General features: G+C 37.3%; 1 protein-coding gene across 14 annotated transcripts in view; it reads right to left on the bottom strand.

Annotated features, from left to right (window-relative positions):
* Positions 1-19548, bottom strand: part of trpa1b (transient receptor potential cation channel, subfamily A, member 1b) — a 365395-nt gene that overhangs the window by 5961 nt on the left and 339886 nt on the right. For 9 of the 14 annotated variants that reach the window (XR_012399108.1, XM_073940325.1, XM_073940323.1 and 6 more), the window contains 12 exon segments: positions 17482-17596; positions 16998-17164; positions 15188-15272; positions 15049-15108; positions 14227-14325; positions 12899-12969; positions 10487-10643; positions 7267-7356; positions 6414-6583; positions 2371-2500; positions 2085-2267; positions 1935-2003 (listed from right to left, as the gene is read on the bottom strand). Coding sequence is in view for 8 of the 14 variants with exons in the window: in XM_073940325.1 (XP_073796426.1) it covers positions 1935-2003; positions 2085-2267; positions 2371-2500; positions 6414-6583; positions 7267-7356; positions 10487-10643; positions 12899-12969; positions 14227-14325; positions 15049-15108; positions 15188-15272; positions 16998-17164; positions 17482-17596 (1396 nt within the window). In the remaining 6 variants the exon portion in view is untranslated. 14 annotated transcript variants of the gene reach the window in all.

Below are 19548 nucleotides of genomic sequence, written 5' to 3'. Positions count from 1 at the left end.
ACCATGCCCACCGAAATGGTACTATAGTTTGATAAAAGTGACCCGTACCGACCCATACAATATCGTACTGTACCACTTGGTGGAAATAGTCCATAAAGTAGAGATCTGCACGGGACTAAATTTTTAATCCCACTCCCACCCGCTCCCGCCAGGTTTTAGCTCGAACCCGACCGCTCCCATTTATATTCAGCATTTGTTGTCCCGCTGCCCGACCCGCCCCATTTTGCACCTGCCGCCTCATTCTTGCTAACAAGCGGGGGGAGAACAACACTGTAAACCACTCAGCTATACTGAGTCCAGACAACCTATAACAAGCAAGTGACACACACACACACATAGGCATCACGCTCTTTTTCTCTCTCTTTCTCTCTCTCTCTCTCTCTCACACACACACACACACACACGCACATACACGCACAGACACACACAGCAACAAACAAGCTAAACGTAGCATCGTTGTCTCATTCATGCGTGCTCGCTCGTTTGGGAGTCGGGAGCTATATTGTTAGACCGCCCGCTCCCGTCCAAAATTAAACCAGTTACAGACCACTCCCGAGCTTTATTCGGAAATTTATTCCCTCGGCACGGAAATCTGGATGGGTCCCACGTCTCCCGCGGTAATGCAGACCTCTACAATAAACTACTTGCTGCAAATAAATGCTGTGTAATAAATAAGGTCATAGGGCCCTATCCTACACCAGGCGCAATAAGGCACAAGACATGTTTCCAAAACGTGTTGCTAGTTTCAGACCAACCCAACACTAATTTACCGTTTTCCACCACATTGTTTTAATAGCAAATCTATTTGCTCCACTTTTTATATTCATGGGTGTTCTGGTCTGGAAAAGAGGTTTATTAAGGCGCATTGTGGGCATGCTGATATTTTGAGGAACTAAAATAGACTGTGAAAGTCCAGCGCAGAGCGCGTTAGTTGTGCACCTCGCTTAAACATTGCTTAAAACACAGAGCAACAATACACATATGTGTATACACAATAAACAATGTACAGCAATCCACAAATATCTTTACAAATAAAAAAATTAAAGGATTAAAATGTTACAAAAATTATTATTTTATTATGTTGATTAAATTATTAGATTATTATCAACATAAATATAAAAACCACTGCCTCCATGCCTTCTTCACCTCGGGTTTTTTTTTTTTCAGTTTGTTCACAAAAATTTGCTTTTGCATAATTATCATCAGTATTTTTTATTAAATGCATATTTATATTTGTTTTATTAAAAACAAGCTTAGATTTGTCCACCTGTCAGGTTTTGTATTATATGGGGCATAGCATGTGTGTTTAGATATAACTCAGTTTTTTGACCACACTTTGTTATTGTTGTTCATTTATTTGTTTGCTGGAAATTGAAACTAAATTTAGAAATAGTTTTGAAACTAATCTATGTGCTTAACAAAGAAATTAATTATGTCGGGTAATGCATATCTTCAATGGTGTGTATAAAACACTGTTTCCTTATCCACTAAAAAGAGAGAAAGTGAAAGTAAAAGACAAATGGAGAAGGATTATCCCCTTGCTGCAGATGCTGTTTAACAGTTTTCTCGCTAGTAAAGCGATCAGTTTTTCCACTTACAAAATCCGCCATGTAAATAGCAAATGTGCCATGGTGCGGCGCACCTGATTGGTTTATTCTCAAAACACTCCTATAGCTCATTAAGAGAATAAGCTCAACCCTGTTAGATCATGCGCTGCGGCACAGAGCCTATTATCCCATCCTAACAATTGCAAAAGTGGATTCGAACACGCTCTTAATGCTTTTGCACCCTGCACTACAAACTTTGTGCCTAGACTGTTAAAATAGAGCCCATGGAGGTTTGAATCATATTAGACTGCATGAATGATTATGTTAAGTATTTAAATCATTCTAAAAAAACAAGCAAAAAAAAAATTCACAATCCAGTCTGCTCACCTGCATAGCAATCCTTTTCAGCTCTGCGTTTCTCTGTACCTCTGCAATGTCTCCTACAGCCAAACCAATCTGCAACATTATTTAGACAAATAAGCTAATTTGTCCTAACAATCTGCAGCTATTAATAACAATAAGTGTTAATTGCTGTACCATTAGGTTCATGAGAAGAATGGGCATGAGAAGAACAAAAAACACAAAAACTAAATAAGTGATGGCTGGGAAAGCCATGTGGCCTTCTTCATAGGAGTTAAGAAATGTGCTTTGGTAGTTTAGCTCTCCTACTGTCATCACAAACGTTTGCGCTAACGCTAGGCTGATGGAACTGAACTCCGGCTGTTAAAAAGAAGCAAACAGCAAACATTATTATCAAACCACAATGACTTACCAAGACGTGTCTGTCATGCTGGGATGATATGATCTCTCTTTTTGGACTTACCCTGTGGAGCATCAGAGCGTAGAAAGCCAAGCCGAAAGCCAGCAAAAGGAAGACAAAAAGAACCATGATGCACACCAGGGTCCGTACGATTCCATTAAACATCACCACGTAAATCCCAATCCGCTCAAATCTGTCATGTGGAAATAGCATTTGTGAGTTCATTTCTTAAGTGTTTTGAAAAAAAAAATCTGACTTAGTTACATTTATTCCACCAGCAAGTTTGTTTTAGAGCATAAATGACACAGGCTTCTCCCAAAACATAATGAGACAATGTACAAGAGGCACCATTGTGGAAAAAAAGTTCTCAGTTTTTATTTACATTTGAAAAAAAAATAAATAAATGGCTTGTCCAAAATTACATGTACATTTTACAAACTGTCACAGTCTATTGGAAAATCAAAAGTTCCCCAGCGGGAGGGGAGCTTCAATGCCATGTGGAAACCTCCACTATGGGGTTTTCGTCAGAAACCAATCATCTGAAAGAGTAATTGAACAGGCCAATGAGTTGGCAGCGTCAGCGTGCACAGCTGGCAGCATTTACAATCAATGTTGTATAAAGATGCCCGCTGTGCATTGCAGTCACCTTTTCGCTGTCAGAGCCAAATGTGCAACTGAGAGAGTCTTTTGGGTTTCACCAAAAAAACCTTCTTCGGTAGAGAGAGAGAGAAGTGAGAGAGAGAGAGAGAGAGAGAGAGAAAGAAAGCTGCTGTTTCTCCCGGGTTGGGGTTAGGGTTAGAACCTGCAGCTGCGGGTCCGTGGAAAGGAACCCAATTGCATTGGCATATCAAATGATCCTGTCATTGTCTGACGATGATCCGGATCTGCTCCCTCCCTCCCGGGTGGTGAGCGAGGCATTGGATCTAGAAGTGGACATGATCGCCGTGCTTTCCCGGGTTGCTTTCACTATTGATGATGAAGCAGCCAGAAGGTACGAGGTTATTCCCAGATGGAGCAAGCCATTGCAGTCAATTTATGTCTTTCTCTTTCTCCGATGGAGGGCCAGGCACTTCAACATCAGATGGAGGCCAGTGGCCAGCAAATTTTTAATAAAAGAGCATTCTTCCCCTTTACTGAATGTGTCAGCTGGAACACTGCCAGTCTGGCACGATATGTATTCTAGCTCGAGGGATCGGTGCACCTTGCCAGTGGCTTTGAGTGTGTTGGTGGATGACGCCACCACTGGTACGTCAGCAATCATTTCTTTGATGCTACTTGCGCGAGCTCTGCCAGCCTGGTTAGCGTTGGCTAGCCCATCACAGTGGCACATTGGCATGATCAGACTCAGCTAAGTGATTCGATTCCCCAAACAGCCTCCCAATTTCACAGGCATGTATTTTACCAGGGTCAGCCCTGCTTCCGGTCCTGTCTAGTGAGAGGAGAGTGCTGTTCTCCTGGGAAAGGTTGCAATCGAGCCGGTCCCTTCAGCCAAGATGAAGAGCAGGGTTTTTTAGCCTGTACTTCATCATACCCAAAAAGAGCGCTGGGCTACGGCCAATCCTAGATCAGTGTGTTTTGAACCACTGTCTGCAGAGGCTGCCGTTCAAAATGATCACACAGAAGCGCATCCCTCAGTGTGTCCATTCGTCCTGCTGATTGGTTTACAGCAAAACCCTGAAGGATGTGTACTTTTATTCTTCCGACTCTGTCTCCACAGGTTTTCTCCAAGCTCGCGGAGGATGCCCTGGTGCCCCTTCAGCTTGTGGGCATCTGCAAACACAACTATCTCGACGACTGGCTGATTTTAGCTCACTCGCAATATCAGTAAATTATGCACAGGGACAGGATGCTTAAGCACCTCAGCCTGTTGGGGTTTCAGGTCAACCGAGACAAAGGCAAGCTCGCCCCCGTGTAGAGCATCTCTTTGCTCGGAATGTAGCTGGACTCGATCACCATGATGGTGTGTCTCTCCTGAGTCTAAGGGAACTGTCTAAGTGAGTTCGACAGAAAAACAGTGGTTTATCTGAAATTATTTCAGAGACTCCTGGGGCCTATAGCATCCGCAGCCGCGGTGACGCTGCTCGGATTGCTCCATATAAGACCACTTCATTACTGCCTTCACAATCAAGTCCCCAGACTCTACTCTGTGTCGCTCTGCCCTCAGCCCCTAGACAGAGCCTGCGTTCCTCTAAGGCAATCATCCGAGGAAACGTATTCGGGAAGAATAGAGGCTCCACCCTGAGTCTGTCCAGCTGATACGGGCATGCTTCGGGGAAGCCCAGGTCGACCTGTGTGCATTCTCCGAGAGCGCCCATTGCCAGTGGTACGGTACATTGATACATTGCCTCGAAAGGGGTGCACTGGCTCACAGCTGGCCTCGCGTTTCCCCCAGTAAGCCTACTTATGCAGATTCTGAGCAAGGTCAGGGAGGACAAGGAGCAGGGCTTGCTAGTCGTGCCCCTCTGGCCCAACCGGACCTGGACATCAGAACTCGCCCTCCTCACAATGGCCCCTCCCTGACAGATGCCTTTAAGAGAGGACCTTTTCTCTCAGGAACAGGGCACCATCTGGCACCCTCGCCCAAATCTCTGGAACCTCCAAATGTGGTCCATAGATGGAGCAAGGAAGACTGAGGTGACCTACCGATTGCGGTGGTTAACACCATCGCTCAGTCTAGAGCAGTCTTTACAAGGCATGCCTATGCACTAAAGTGGAGTCTTATTATTGAGTGGTGGGCTTCCCTCCGAGAAGACCCCCAAACTTGCTAGATCAGCGTTGTGCTTTCTCTCCTTCACGATTGGCTGGAGCGAAGGCTGTCGTACTCCATCTCCCCCGCTTATCAGAGCCAGGGTGAGCTGTGTCCCCAAGGAGTGAGAGCGCACTCGTTAGATTTTACAATCTGCAAGTGGAGCCGATTTCCACACCTGTGCTGGTAAACTCTGGTGAATGAGAGAATTCAGTTCGGTGTTTTAACACGCTTGCAGCGCCTTTCTCTTACAGAGATACGTGCGCTTTTTTCACTCTGTCTAGTTGAGTTCCCCATTTGGCGAACCCTACGGAGTTACTTTCTTTGCCACAGCGGTTACCCCTTAGCTGTAAGCTGTTCAGACTCTCTGTTCAGCTAGAAAAGGACTCTGCGATGCACTACAGGCATCTTTATGCAACATCAATTGTAACTGCGGTCAGCTGTGCACACTGACGCCTCAAACTCATTGGCATTTCACTGGCCTGTTTTATTACTCTTTCAGATGATTGCTTTCTGACAAAATCCCCGTAGCTTTGAAGTCCCCCCCCCCCCCCCCCCCCCCCCCGAAGTATAAGGGTTAATTAGTAACCATTTTGTTCTATACCGTCTAAATTAGTCCTAGATGTTCTAAAGCAGTATTTCTCAACCATGTTCCAGGAGGACCACCAACACTGCATGTTTTAGATGTCCCATTTGTCTTTCACACCCATTACAGGTCTTCAGTCTGTGCTAATCAGCTGATGATCTAAAACAGGTGTGCTTGGTTAAGGAGACATGGAAAATGAGCAGAGCTGGTGGTCCTCCAGGAACATGGTTGAGAAACGTTTTAAAGCACCCTAATAACCCTAATTCATTGGGAACAGTTATTTTAAATAACTGAACAGGTGAAAAAAGGTCTCAACCCAAAAGAACAGCCAGTAGACCAGCGAACCTAATCATAATTAATGGCACCATGAAAAAGGAGCGATACATTAAAAATTCAACAACAAACAAAACACAACAACAGCAACATAAGGCAGTCTGCAGAGAAACTTGGCCTTGGTCACAAGTGGACATTTCAGCACAATTAGAACAGCAAAAGTGGAGAAGAATAGTTACAAGACAAAAACATTAATATTTCGCAGTGGCCCAGTCACAATCCTGACCTAGAACAAATTATGAATTTGTGGAGGAGCTAAGTGATGGCAAGGAGACTTCAATCTGAAAGAGTTCATTGTTAAAGATTAAGAAAAGATTTGGTCATCTAATGATTACATTATGATTTCAATTCCCAGTTTTGCTTTCTACAAATAAACATTAAATAAACAACTATTACTGTATTAATATATGTTGTGTCTTTTTAAATATATTATATGCTCACCTCTGAAAGTAAAGCAGAAAGCCAATCCATGAAGTCAGAATAGCATAAGCTCCAGCTTCCCATTGCCATGTGGCCTCCACACTGCAGCACATGGGTACAACAAAAACCAAAGCGCTAATAGCTGCACTCCAGTCCGCAGGGTTTGAGAAATCTGTGAAGTAATTTACTCGCTGTAAAGTGAAAGACGTGAGGGGTTAAAAGCTGTAAAATCACCTTTTCTACAGTTTGGAAATATTGTTAATATTTAAATGTTTTTTTTTTTATTGAATTTAGTTTAAATCTTTATGTTTTAAATATGAATTTTCACCAGTGTTAAGTGATTCTTCAAAAATCTTTTTATTATGATCATCTGCTGATCAATAAACATTTTAATTCTTTATTATTATTATTATTATTATTATTAATATCACCATCATCATCATAATCAGTATAGAAAACAGTTCAGCTTCGTAATATTGCGGAAACTGATTATCAAACATTTAAAAACATGTCACTGATTACATAAATGCAGCCCTAGTGAAAAGGAGAAGCGTCTTCAAAACAATTTTTAAAATTCCAAATCCCAAAGTTTAGAGCAGTAGTGTGTTTTCCAAACATAGCAAAAATTTGCATACTATCACCAGAGGCACAAAACACAGCATGCAAAATCTGAGCGTGTGTTTTTCTAAGTAAATCACTTGGCTGTATGGTTTAGAGGGAATCCCCACAGCAGAGGCATGAGCATTTAATGTGCATTATGACATTTATAGTTAGTGACTGTTTGATTGCTCTGTGCTGAGAGATTCTAGTTGCAGTATGAGAGGAATTAATAGTGAATGCATTATAGAAAGTGATGACATGACTGTTACAGTACCTGCTGAGCCAACTGTACCACCTCTTTGCAAATCGAATACACATTCATGACGATCACCATGATTATACACACGGAGATTAAATATTGTTGCTGGATGGGGAAAAAGCAAGAGAGATGGAAAGAGAAAAAAAACATTATCGTAAAAATTATTCACATTTTCATGCTTCTGACTTCATTCATAATCAAACTAGCTTCTTCTACTAAGTTACAAATGTCTGTTATGGTGCGTGTACAGTCCCTCAAATTCAAGAAAAATGCATAATATAGATGTCACAATGAGTATTCTGTGCCATTGCTCCAGAGATAAATAGTAATATGCGTTCAAGATTAGACTGTACTTAATTTCATGGGGATTATAACCTTGGAGCTGATGAATTAGTGGGAAGTTGATGAATGCCATTCAGCTCATAATGACACTTGCTGAATTAAGTAATAGGACGAGTGCAAGGTTATATGGAAGTGAATGCAAATGTGAGGATGGATATGCCTGTGGTTATGAATGGTAGTTTGAATAAATGGCTTGTCAAAGCATAACAAATTAGGCTAATTTGACAATAAGAACCGTGGATCCTTTTGACCCTCCGTATAATTAAGTCTGAGATGGCACATACAGTAAAAAACAAAAAAAAAAAAAACTGGTTGCATCTTGTGTCATCATGTTGTTGTTGTTTTTTTGGTTGTTTAGATGTCTTTAGTCTGTGTTGCATTCATATTTCATTCAAACTGCACCAGAGATTTTTTGAAACAAACAAACCCCTTTTTTAGTGATTCCGATCTGCTTGTTTGGATGGCATTTGTATTTTCACTAGTTAAATAAACTGTACTGAACAATCACATCAGTTTTTTTTTTCATTTAAATACCCATGTCTAGTGTGAACACACTCTTAAAGGTGCCATAGAATGAAAATCTACATATAGGCATAGCTCACAGGTGTCAAACTCAGTTCCTGGAGGGCCACAGCTCTGCATAGTGTAGTTTCAACCCTAGTTAAATAAACCTGATCAATCTGAGTCCTTCAGGCTTGTTTGAAACCTACAGGTAAGTGTGTTGAAGCAGGGTTGCAACTATACTGTGCAGGGCTGTAGCTTTCCATGAACTGAGTTTGACTTGATAGATGAATTATACGAGATAGATGAATTATACATTTCTTCAGTGTCAGACAAAAGGGGCCCAATCATACAGTCAGCGCAATAAGGCACAAGACTTGTTTCCACAATGTGTTGCTATTTTCAGACCAAAGCAACAGCAATTTTCCTGTTTTCCACCACGTTGTTTAAATAGCAAATCCATTTGCACCACTTTGTGGACTCATGGGTGTTTCGGTCTAGAAAAGAGGTGTGTTAAGGCGTATTGTTGGCGCTTTGCTATTTTGAGAAACTAAAATAGACTGTTTAATGGACCAGTGTCCAGTGCAGAATGCGTTAGCTGTGCGCCTCGCTTACACATTACTTAATACACACCGGATGTAGAGCAATACACAAATATCTTTACTTATAAAAAAATATATATATATATTAAAATATTTAAAAAGCAATTACTTTCTACATAAATATAAAAACCACTGCCTCCATGCCTTTTTCATGTCAGGTTTTTTTTTTTTTTTTTTTTTTATGCAAGGCAATTTGTTTTGGTATAATGCTTTTATCATTAGTATATTCATATTTATATTTGTTTTATTAAAAACAAGCTTAGATTTGTCCACCTGTCAGGTTTTGGACCGTACTGGGAATAGCATGTGTGTTTTCATATACATTAAATCTACAAAACCTACAAAACATCCGTTTGTACATTTTGTTGGGAACACTTGTGAAAGCATTAGTATTCCTGACACTTCCGAATAAGGTAAAATCAGAGCTTTTAATTCTAGGGCCAAATCCTAGAGTTACCTATATGGGTTTGTAAACATTTAAATGGAAAAATTTGCACTTACCTGAGCCACATACTTTCAAATGAAACAAATGAAATATATAGTATCGATGCATTCTTTGGCACATTTAAGTAATGGACACTATTTTGAAAAAATCTGCCATTTACAGATACGTTATGCTATTTGAAACCTTATGTTGTATATGACATAATTTCATGTGTGGACGAGTGTATCGGTGACAAGTACGTGAAAAGTATGTGAAAGTAAATAATGCTAGCTGAATTCAAATAGAACAAACAGCTCGAGAAGGAAAGAAGATAATAAAATAAGTTGTAAACAAATTATAATGTCTATGTTTTGTTTTAAGGTGGCATTTCAAATTACTGGACTTTAGATGCTATATCAAATATTTACATATATGCAGGAACAAAATCAGAACCTTTTACCCAATAATCCTGGGCAAAAAAAAAGTTTATACTCCCTGATTCCTAATGTATCACAATTTCTTCTGTATTTAAGCATATCTCAACTTTTAAATTTCTTCATGTGTGTAAATGCAGACAAATGCCACAGGGACTATAAGTATCTTATGTAAAGTAAAAAAATAAATAAATAAAGTTGTTAGCATTGTTACTGATTGACTATTGGTTGAGTTTTTAATGATTAATTCTGTTAGTTGCAGATTATACAATGTGTATTTAAATGTATGGCTACTATACATGTACAAAAAAGCAACAACAAAGCATGCAATATGCAGATAATACTACTTCATTTTTTGTTTTTTTAACCAAAATGACTCACAAAACTGTCATCCATTTATAGAAGTGAGCATTTACTTCCAAGTCCTAAAAAGGAAGCATCTAATACAGTATAGAAAATAACCTATTACTTCTAAATTAGAATGTTTGTCGATATAAAAACCATGCATTATAAGTGGACCTCAGAGAACATTATAAAACAATTTAGAAAATGCAGTTCCTGTCCACTTTAATATAAAAAGTAATGAGAATTTTCTACTCTATGTATGTAAACCATCTCTGGTTGTGCCACGTTTACAAAACAGCTGTTAAAAGGCACATTATATTTCTAATTTTGAAAAGGTAATATAATTTCCCCTCTCTTAGCATTTATGACACCTTGTGACTTTGAAAAGTAATCCACAATCAATCTTGACTGTCAATTAAATTCAACTGCTGTTATTCACGTTCACCTTTCCCGTCTCAGCTTGTCACCGATACCAATCTCAAGCTGTCACTTGTTCCACAAATTACAGGAATCACAATCTACATTGCGTTCACTCAAATTTCTGTGAGCTACAAGCTGCCAGAGAGCTCTGAATAGAGACTGTCTACCTCGCTAAAAGATACGGGCACCATGATGACAGATGTGCCATTGCCTTTGGAGAAGTCCTGGCTGGGTCTCAGATTGAGGATGAGGTATGTGAGGGGCAACAATCCAAGCAGGTATATCGCCAAGTTTAGGAAATGAACTTTGCTTCCATATGCCGTCCTGTCAGAATAAATCATAGTATCAGTATGATAGCCAATAGAGTGCTTATGTAAAGCATATAATTTCTCTCATGGCACCTTTAAAGGCTACACTGCTACTATTTTTGACACAAAACACTAACATTATTATACGCAACACTTCAAAAATATTATTGGTTACACTATATTTTAATGAAGCTTTTAATGCAGAATGGGTTATAAACAAAGAGTCACTTATCAACACTACTTTGATATGTAGGCAAGATACACGCATAATTGTACTTAAACATATCTAAAGACTTGTTAGGCAGCTCATCTGATTTTAATTGTCACATATATGAATGAATTTTCAACCAGCATCGTTCATTGCTGTCTCCCTACTTCATGACATATCAAAACCGTAAATCGGTTGCTTCAAACCAGAGATTTGACTGTTGAAATCAGATGGCTTTGCTCACTCACCATTTTTTTTTTTTTAATTTCCCATAAAGTGCTATGAATTGTGTATAATGAAAACTGAAGTAATGGCAAAAAAGTGCAAAGTTACAAACCACAAGCTTTGGAAGTTTATATCTTAATGTGAATTTTGTCACTTTTTTGGAGAACATTCGCTCATAGATCTATTTAAGAATAAAAATGACTAATATCTAAAAAAAAAATAAATAAAAAACGTATGTTTGATTACAAAGAGACTTTTTTGTTTTTGTTGTTTTAAAAGATGTCTAATAGACGTCTAAACATAGTCGTCTTGGCTAAAACAAGGCTAAATTTGGGCTGTCAGTGAATGACGTTTAATAATTGGCCAAAACTAGACTAGTCATCAAATAAACAGAAATTAATGACTACACATATAAAGTCTGTCTAATCTGTCAATTTAATGACTAGTCTAGTTTTGGGCTATTCTTAGATGTCTATTGAATTTTCACTGACAGTCCAAGTTTAGTCCTGTTTTAGCCAATCTGTCTACATTTAGATGTCTATTAGATGTCTAATAGACATTAGATGTCTATTAAACACAAAATTGTTCGCCGGGCAGTGTCTCTTTGGTTTTTACTATATTTCAAATCAATGCTGTACGTTTTTACACACCAAATCAGCATTTTGAAATAAAATGCAGAGGTTGATATTTATTTCTGTCTGTTTTCTTTTAAGTTAATCCCAGAAAGTCAGCCATTGACTTTCATGAGGTTCCACATAACATAACAACGTACCTTTTCTTCAGTTCACAGAGTTCTAACTGGGTTTGTAAAAAAAAATTTTGGAGATTCAGTTTCTTCTCCTGTTGCTACAAGTACATAACACCATAATCAACAGAAAAAAAAGTGTTTTAAATGACAGATTTTATGGTTCAGGAAACATGAGTAAGAAAACTAAGTTGCTACTTTCCCCAGAGACACATTTTATAATGGTGGTTAGTAAGTGAGTAACATCATTGTATATGAAACAAAAGCCCCTTTCACACAGTGATACCGGTAAATATCCGGAAAATTTCCGGAACGACTTTACCGGTATATTCAAAAAAGCGCTGTTCACACAGGCGAGGACGTTACGGACATTTTCCGGAAAAGAGCATTCACACATCCATTCCAAAATACCGGTAAATTCTGACATCATTCACTACAAATGAGCTTTGAACGGCTGCGCTTGTATTTGTAAACATTTGACTATAAATTACAAACTCTGTGGATGATCAATATTGTGAACAACTTTCGCAGGATCACTTTCGCATGTCGAGATTCATAATATGTGCGTGTGCAGGCGCTCACAGGCTGTTTTCACAGGCACACGCAAAGCTTGAAGGTAAACAAACAACGGCTTATCATAAGCATCTCATCGATGATTATTTACACAGTTGGCATTAAGAAGAACATATAAACGTGATCTGACTAACTTCTAGCAGCTAAATGTGTCTGGAAAAATATTCAAAGGCTTTTATTCTCATGAACCGCGCGGACGTAAACGCGTCTGAATGTTGTGATTGGCTAAAGCAGGCGTCTCACGTCAGCACGTTCTAGACGTGCACGCGCTTATTACGGGAATCTTCCTTCTGCATTCACACAGCGCAGCATTCCGGCAAATTGCCGGTAATGTTACAACTTCTCTTTCCGGAAAATAGCCAGAACGAATTTACCGGTATTTTCAAAAAGGACCTGTTCACACATACAACCTTTCCGGAAAATTGCCGGCAATTTTCCGGAAAGGTCTGTATGTGTGAAAGGGGCTAAAGTCAAGAACTTTAGTAACTTTAAGTAACAGTTGACTGCATCTATAACATACCACTTCATCTCCAGGTATTTTCGGCTCAAGGGGTGAATGAGGAGCTCCAGACGGTTGTACCGCACCATGGCCTGGTGATACATACATATATAATTTATTCTCACAACATTTTAAGTGGTCAGGTATGACTGAAATTGTAAATACTATAACTAAATGCTAGTATTTTCAGTTGACCATTTAAGCCAGCTGAAAAAGGTCCAGGTGAAAAGTTTGTGTGACTTTATTTTTAAAACTGAGTGTCACATTGTTCATATTTAGAATACAGTCACAACCTTGGGGTGCTTCTTGATGCACAGCTTAGTTTTAACTCACACTTCAAACATTTGACTATAATAGCCATCTTTCACCTTCGTAACATTGCGCGGATTAGACCTTTTCTATCACTGCGGAAAGCTTATCCTTTATCACATCACGTCTTGATTTCTGTAACTCACTCTACGGGGGCCTATCAGCCAGCTCTCTGAGATAATTACAGTACATTCAAAATTTTGCTGCATGGGTTTTAACACATACTTCCTTGTGCCACCATATCACTCCTGTACTTCAGCAACTTCTGTACTTCAGCAACATATAAGCAACTCCTGTACTTCAGCAATATATAAAGCAGTGCATGGGCTAGCACCAGACTACATCTGTGAATTGGTAACTGTGACCACTCCCACCCGCAGTCTTCGTTCTTCATCTGGACTTTTGCTGTATCTGGACACTGTAAACTAAAGACTATGGGTGGTCGTGCTTTTTCATACAGTGCATACAGTTTTAAGAAACTTCTCAAGACTCACCTTTTTACCATTGCTTTTAACTTAGATTGATTATTTTGTTAATTTAATCATCCAATGGTACTGAATAGTTCATATTTTATTGTTGTCATTTTTTACTGTTTTTATTGTTCTGCTTTGTTTGCCTTGTAGCGCTTTGGGTCTGAGAAAGTGCACTATAAATAAAATGTATTATTATGATTATTCAAGTAGACCTAAGCATTGGTTAATCAACTGTAAAACAAGACGGTAAGACATTTGTGTCATGAGAACAAGTGTCATGAGAAAAGCAGAGCACCGAAAACTGCATGCTCATCAATATAACATATGTGTTAATAAATCGTTAGATTTTAAAGATGTGGCATATACAATGTGATTTGAAGCAGTGCTTCTAGTATGTGACCCCCTTAAATTATGTTTCAATTGTGTACAATGGAGATTTAAAAAGCAAAATGTATGATGACAGTTCATTGGAAACATTTGAGTTGATTAATCAAAAACTACAGTTATTTAGTAGTTTTTGATTATTTCAGTTCTACATCTATTATTACATAATTTAAAGATACTTACATTCAATGCTGCCAGTGGTTGAAATGCTTTTGTTTTGTCTGTTTTAGCATATTTCTTCAACTGTATGGGAGCCTGAAGCCATTGAAAATTGTACATGATCTGCCAATAAACATTGAACAATTCAGCTTTATTAATTGTTCAATAAAAGGAACAGTTTATACAAAAATGAAAATTTTCTGACTTTTTACTCAGACTATCCAAGTTCTATATAATTTACTTCAGTTGATTTTGGAGAAAAACATTTCAGATTTTTTCCCCCATCTAATCTAAATCTATTTAAAATTAAATAAACAACAAATGATATACTTGTCTTGGTCCAGTTTTGTAATGTGAAAAGTTTTATTTGGTTCAGTTTAGACAAAATATCACTGGGTGCCTGAAAAGCTACTAAACATGAGTAAAACAATTTGTTTCATCACAAAAGTCTAGACAATGTAATAACACAAGTTTATTTTTAAATAAAAGCTTGAATTCAAAATAAAAATAGGCTTACTGAAGCTACAGTACCTTGTTTTACAGAAAGACTATTTAGTTATATTCTTGATGCATAAAGGTCAAACCATAAAGTTATGAAGTATATTATTTTTATTTTTAAAAAAGACTGATTATTTTAATTGAGATGACCTTTATTTGTCAGCTAGCATCATATATATAGATTACAAGTTCCCAAAATAGGAATTTTGGCCCATGAGAAATGGCAAAATCTTTTAATGCTTTCCTCAATAAATATATAATTTTAGAAACTTTTTACTTTCATTTTTGGGAATTTTAACTATTTTATTAAATCTTAAGAAACTTTTATCATTTTGATGAAAAGCTTACATGATAATCCTGACTATTGGCATCATGATCAGATTCTGTAATACACTGGTCCAAAAGGTGCTGTTTGGAAGACAGAAAGAGACATTTTTATCAACAATAGCTGACAGACTTTCATGAGGAAAAACGTTTAAAGACAGACCTGAAAAGATTCTGGGAGGAACTCTATGATGTCCAGCACAACACAGCGGGATTTCGCTTTAAATGACGTCATTGACTCATCACACCTGAAGTGAATTAATATAACGTTGTCAAACATTAATAAACTAAGAGAACTGGAAAAAGAAAAAGCATATACATGTTTAAAACATAAAAAAGATAATATTAAACTATTGCAAAGGAAAATCCTCAGTTTTTTATCTTGTTTATCTGACATTGCTTTTGTTTTTTGGGATATAAAAATACAGTACAGTTTTTTAAGCATATGTTCTCAGCAGAATGTACTGCCAACTTATCCAGCATATGTTTTATGCAGCGGATGCTTTTCTAGCTGCAACCGAGTTCTGGGAAACATCCATGCACACTCATTCACACTCAATTTAGTTTACCCAATTCATTTACAGCGCATGTCTAACCACTGAGCCACCATGCTACCCACCTTAAAGCATATAGTTGACATTAATTTCAAAATGTATCGATATATCTTTAAAAATATATATAAGTTTTATGTACTAACATTACGTAATGACAGCATCTGACATAAATTAACAATGAGCATCTGTATTTTAAAGATATTAATGTTAATTATTGGTGAATCATGCTTTTACAAGGTCTTGAGAATTTACAGTGGGTGATACTTCAAAATGTCCATTAACACTGGGTTTGGTGTCGTGGTGGTATTAAAGGATTAAGAACATATTTTTAGGTGTAATAGCAGTTTGCGACTATGCTGCCAAGGGGCACAAAGGGACAGATTGCGAATTGACAGAAATATACAGTAGCTATAAATACCCTGCTACTTGTAAATGAAGATGAAATAATAAAATAAGGCTTTAAAATTCATTCAATAATCATTAAAAATGTTAACAAGCTTTATTATATTTGTAAACTTGTTAAGTGCAAAGAGGATTCATTTTGGAAATAAGACGATGGACGATATATAGTATGCATCTCAGTTTGCGTGTGGATATGCCACATTTTTTAATTATATAACTGCCACTAACAGCTTTATTTTAACTGTATGCAGAAAAGTTATTTAAATTGCATGCATAATTTGATTGAAATACAAACCATAAACTCTTTTAAACATAAATTCATATCGAGCTATTATTCTGCTAATTAATTACACCACCTTAAATACACCTCCATCATTGAATTCCACCTTCATCATTGAATCAGTCATCTCCACGTCAATAACTGTCTGGTTTAGCTCAGCTACCAAATCTGACCTTCGGACTGCTCAGCGAATCATTGGGTCAACCCTCCCTACTCTCCAAGACATGTACTTATCATGAGCGAGCAGAAGGGCTGGTAAAATCACTCTGGACCTCTCACACCCAGCACACTGCCTCTTTGAACTGTTACCCTATGGTCAACGCTACAGAGCAGTGCGCACCAGAACAGCCCGACACAGAAAGAGTTTCTTCCCTCAGGCAATCCATCTCATCTACTTGCTATACACTTTTTATACACATATACACTTATATTACAGCACACTTTACATGCCAATTTGTACATAACAGCTGCACATAATGCTGTATATAGTAATATACATGTACACACACTAGTACATTTGCATTCACTACTTATTTCTTTTTTTCAAATATATTTTTTATCTGATTTCTGTCTGTCTCTGTAATTCTGTTGCACTGTAGAAGCTCACGGAAAAAAAAAAAAATTGTATGTCTGGATATATGTTCTGATTATAAATTCTTTTCTCCTTGGCTTTCTTTTCTTTTAAGAGTGAGGTGTGTTGAAGAAAGGCTACCCTCATGGACCTTGAATTTCCTTACCGCTCATGTTCAATGGTGGCGTTCACTACTTCTCTTCTCTCATTCCGCACAGCTTCATGCAAAAAAGAGTTGTCAGCATCGTTGAGAGCGATTTCAGCTCCTCTGTCCAATAACAGCAAAACAGCACTTACATGTCCAGCTTGTGCTGCTATATGAAGGGCTGTGTTCTGTTAAAGTATACAAGATTTATAGAATAATCACAAATCAATTACAAATACTTCAAATAAAATATATAAAGTACATTTTGAGGGAAAAAGGCTTAGTGTGGCTGCATTTTCCTAATCAGAAATGCTGTAAAGCTATAATACAGAGAACTTTAAGTGAAAGTATTAATATTTTTAACTTGTTTCTTTGGCATAATACATTAGGAAAGATATTGTTTTTTTTTCTCTCTCTCTCTTTCAGCTGTTTTCCAATGGCTTGCAGTATTGTATTCCTCAAACTGATTGTATTCAGGGTTCTTAGGGATTGTTATTCTGCTTACCCCATCTTCATTTTTTTCATCTAGTAGTTTCACATTGGCTGCCAGCAGGATTTTCATCGTCTGTGTGTATCCTTCAGCTGCTGCATGATGTAAACAGGTCCAGCCCTTGTAATCACTAGAGATTAAAGTAGACTGTATGACAGAATGTCCAGCCAGATGAACTTCAGATCACAATATAACCAAGTGCATTTTCTAAAGCTGCTACTAACTTAGCTAAACTGGTGAGAATGTTACAAGGTTCTATTTGTTAACAACAGTAAATAAAATTACTTGATGTGAACAAACACTGCATTTCATTTATTAATCTTAACCCTCATAGTGCGATCAGGTCCATTTAGTCCAAGAAGAGATTAAACATTTTTATGAAAACATTTTCAGTCCGTCAATTTTTCTTTTGTTTTATTCATACTTTTTTATATACATTAAAATGTATTTATATATTGCTAAATTTTGTTTGCATCATCTTGGAAGGGAGTATGCATGCAGTGCCTTGAGAAGCCAGAAAAGCTTTATTTTAGTTTCAAAAACTTTCAGGATGGAATTTTCTTGACAAATATATACTTAAGAGTAAGCCTATTGACAAACTATAACATCCATCTGCCAAAGATCAAAGTAGACATTGTTTGCAGGCAGCCGATGGAGACCACAGTCTGACATTATGCAAATTTGTTTCAAATCTAAATAGATCAGTTATGAAAGTCAATCTGGAATTGCTGATGACTTGTTTCTACAGTTGCAGAATCAATTCTTTCTATTATTTTAATTATTTTAAAGCACAATTGGGCTCTTCAATAAAAAACTTGTATAGTTTCTGAATGATAATGAAAAACACTAATCTTGATTTTAATCACTGGTCATGATTTGAACTTAATAAAGAGTAAAAATAAAATAAAAGTCTTTAACCTGGTTTACAGTAAGATTCCATAACAGTAAATTGACTTTCCTAGAATTCCCTGCATTAAACCTCATTCATTTATTCATTTCCCTTCGGCTTAGTCTCTATTTCAAAGGTCAGCACAACTGAATGAACCGTTAACTATTCCAGGATATGCTTTATGCAACGGATTTCCTTCCAGCTGCAACCCAGTATTGGGAGACTCTGTAGCATCCAGCTGGGTGTTTTTGTGAGACATATTTAATCACTATACATTTCATATTCTTCCTTGGCCCAATATGTACCTGCTATGTGTTGAGAAATAATGATGATATGATATATGAAACACAGTTGGTAGTTGGCAAATTATACGTATAGGGTGGATATGTTTGTAAATCTGACTTTGAAAGAGACAGTGCCTCACCAGCCACAAATCTCACTGCACGTCACTGGGAGACACCCATTTACACACTACAGCCAATTTAGTTTATTCAATTCACCATAGCACATGTCTTTGGGCTGTGGAGGAAACCGGAGCACTTAGAGGAAACCCACGTGAACATGGGGAGAACATGCAAACTCCACTCAGAAATACCATCTGGCCCAGCTGGGACTCGAACCAGCGACCTTCTGACACTGAGCGCTTTCTGTATATTTGTATTGGCATTGTAATGTGTCATAAGATTTTCTCATCAGCACATGCTTTTGGTTGTGTTTTTTTTCTGTGTAACAAAGGTACAATGGGTAGATGTTAGTAGTACATAATATATTAACACTCATGAATAAAACATTAGTTTACCGTAAAATGTAAAAAAAAAAAAAAAAGTATGGTTCTAGAGTTTTTTTTTTACATAATAAAAAAAAACTGTAGCTATACATTATAAGAGTAATGAAACAATACTTGTGATAAAAATGCATATATATATATATATATATATATATATATATATATATATATATATATATATATATATATATATATATATACAACAGTATATACATACATACAGTTGAAGTCAGAATTATTAGCCCCCTGAATCCTTGAATTATTAGACCCCAGTTTATTTTTTTCCCCAATTTCTGTTAAATGGAGAGAAGATTTTGTAAGCACATTTTTAAACATATTAGTTTTAATAACTCATTTATAATAACTATTTTATTTTATCTTTGCCATGATGACAGTAAATAATATT

Source organism: Danio rerio, chromosome 24 (assembly GCF_049306965.1).
Source record: "Danio rerio strain Tuebingen ecotype United States chromosome 24, GRCz12tu, whole genome shotgun sequence".
Lineage (NCBI taxonomy): Eukaryota > Metazoa > Chordata > Actinopteri > Cypriniformes > Danionidae > Danio > Danio rerio.
The sequence above is the reverse complement of the archived record's forward strand: the minus strand, read 5'-3'. Positions and strand labels throughout refer to the sequence as shown.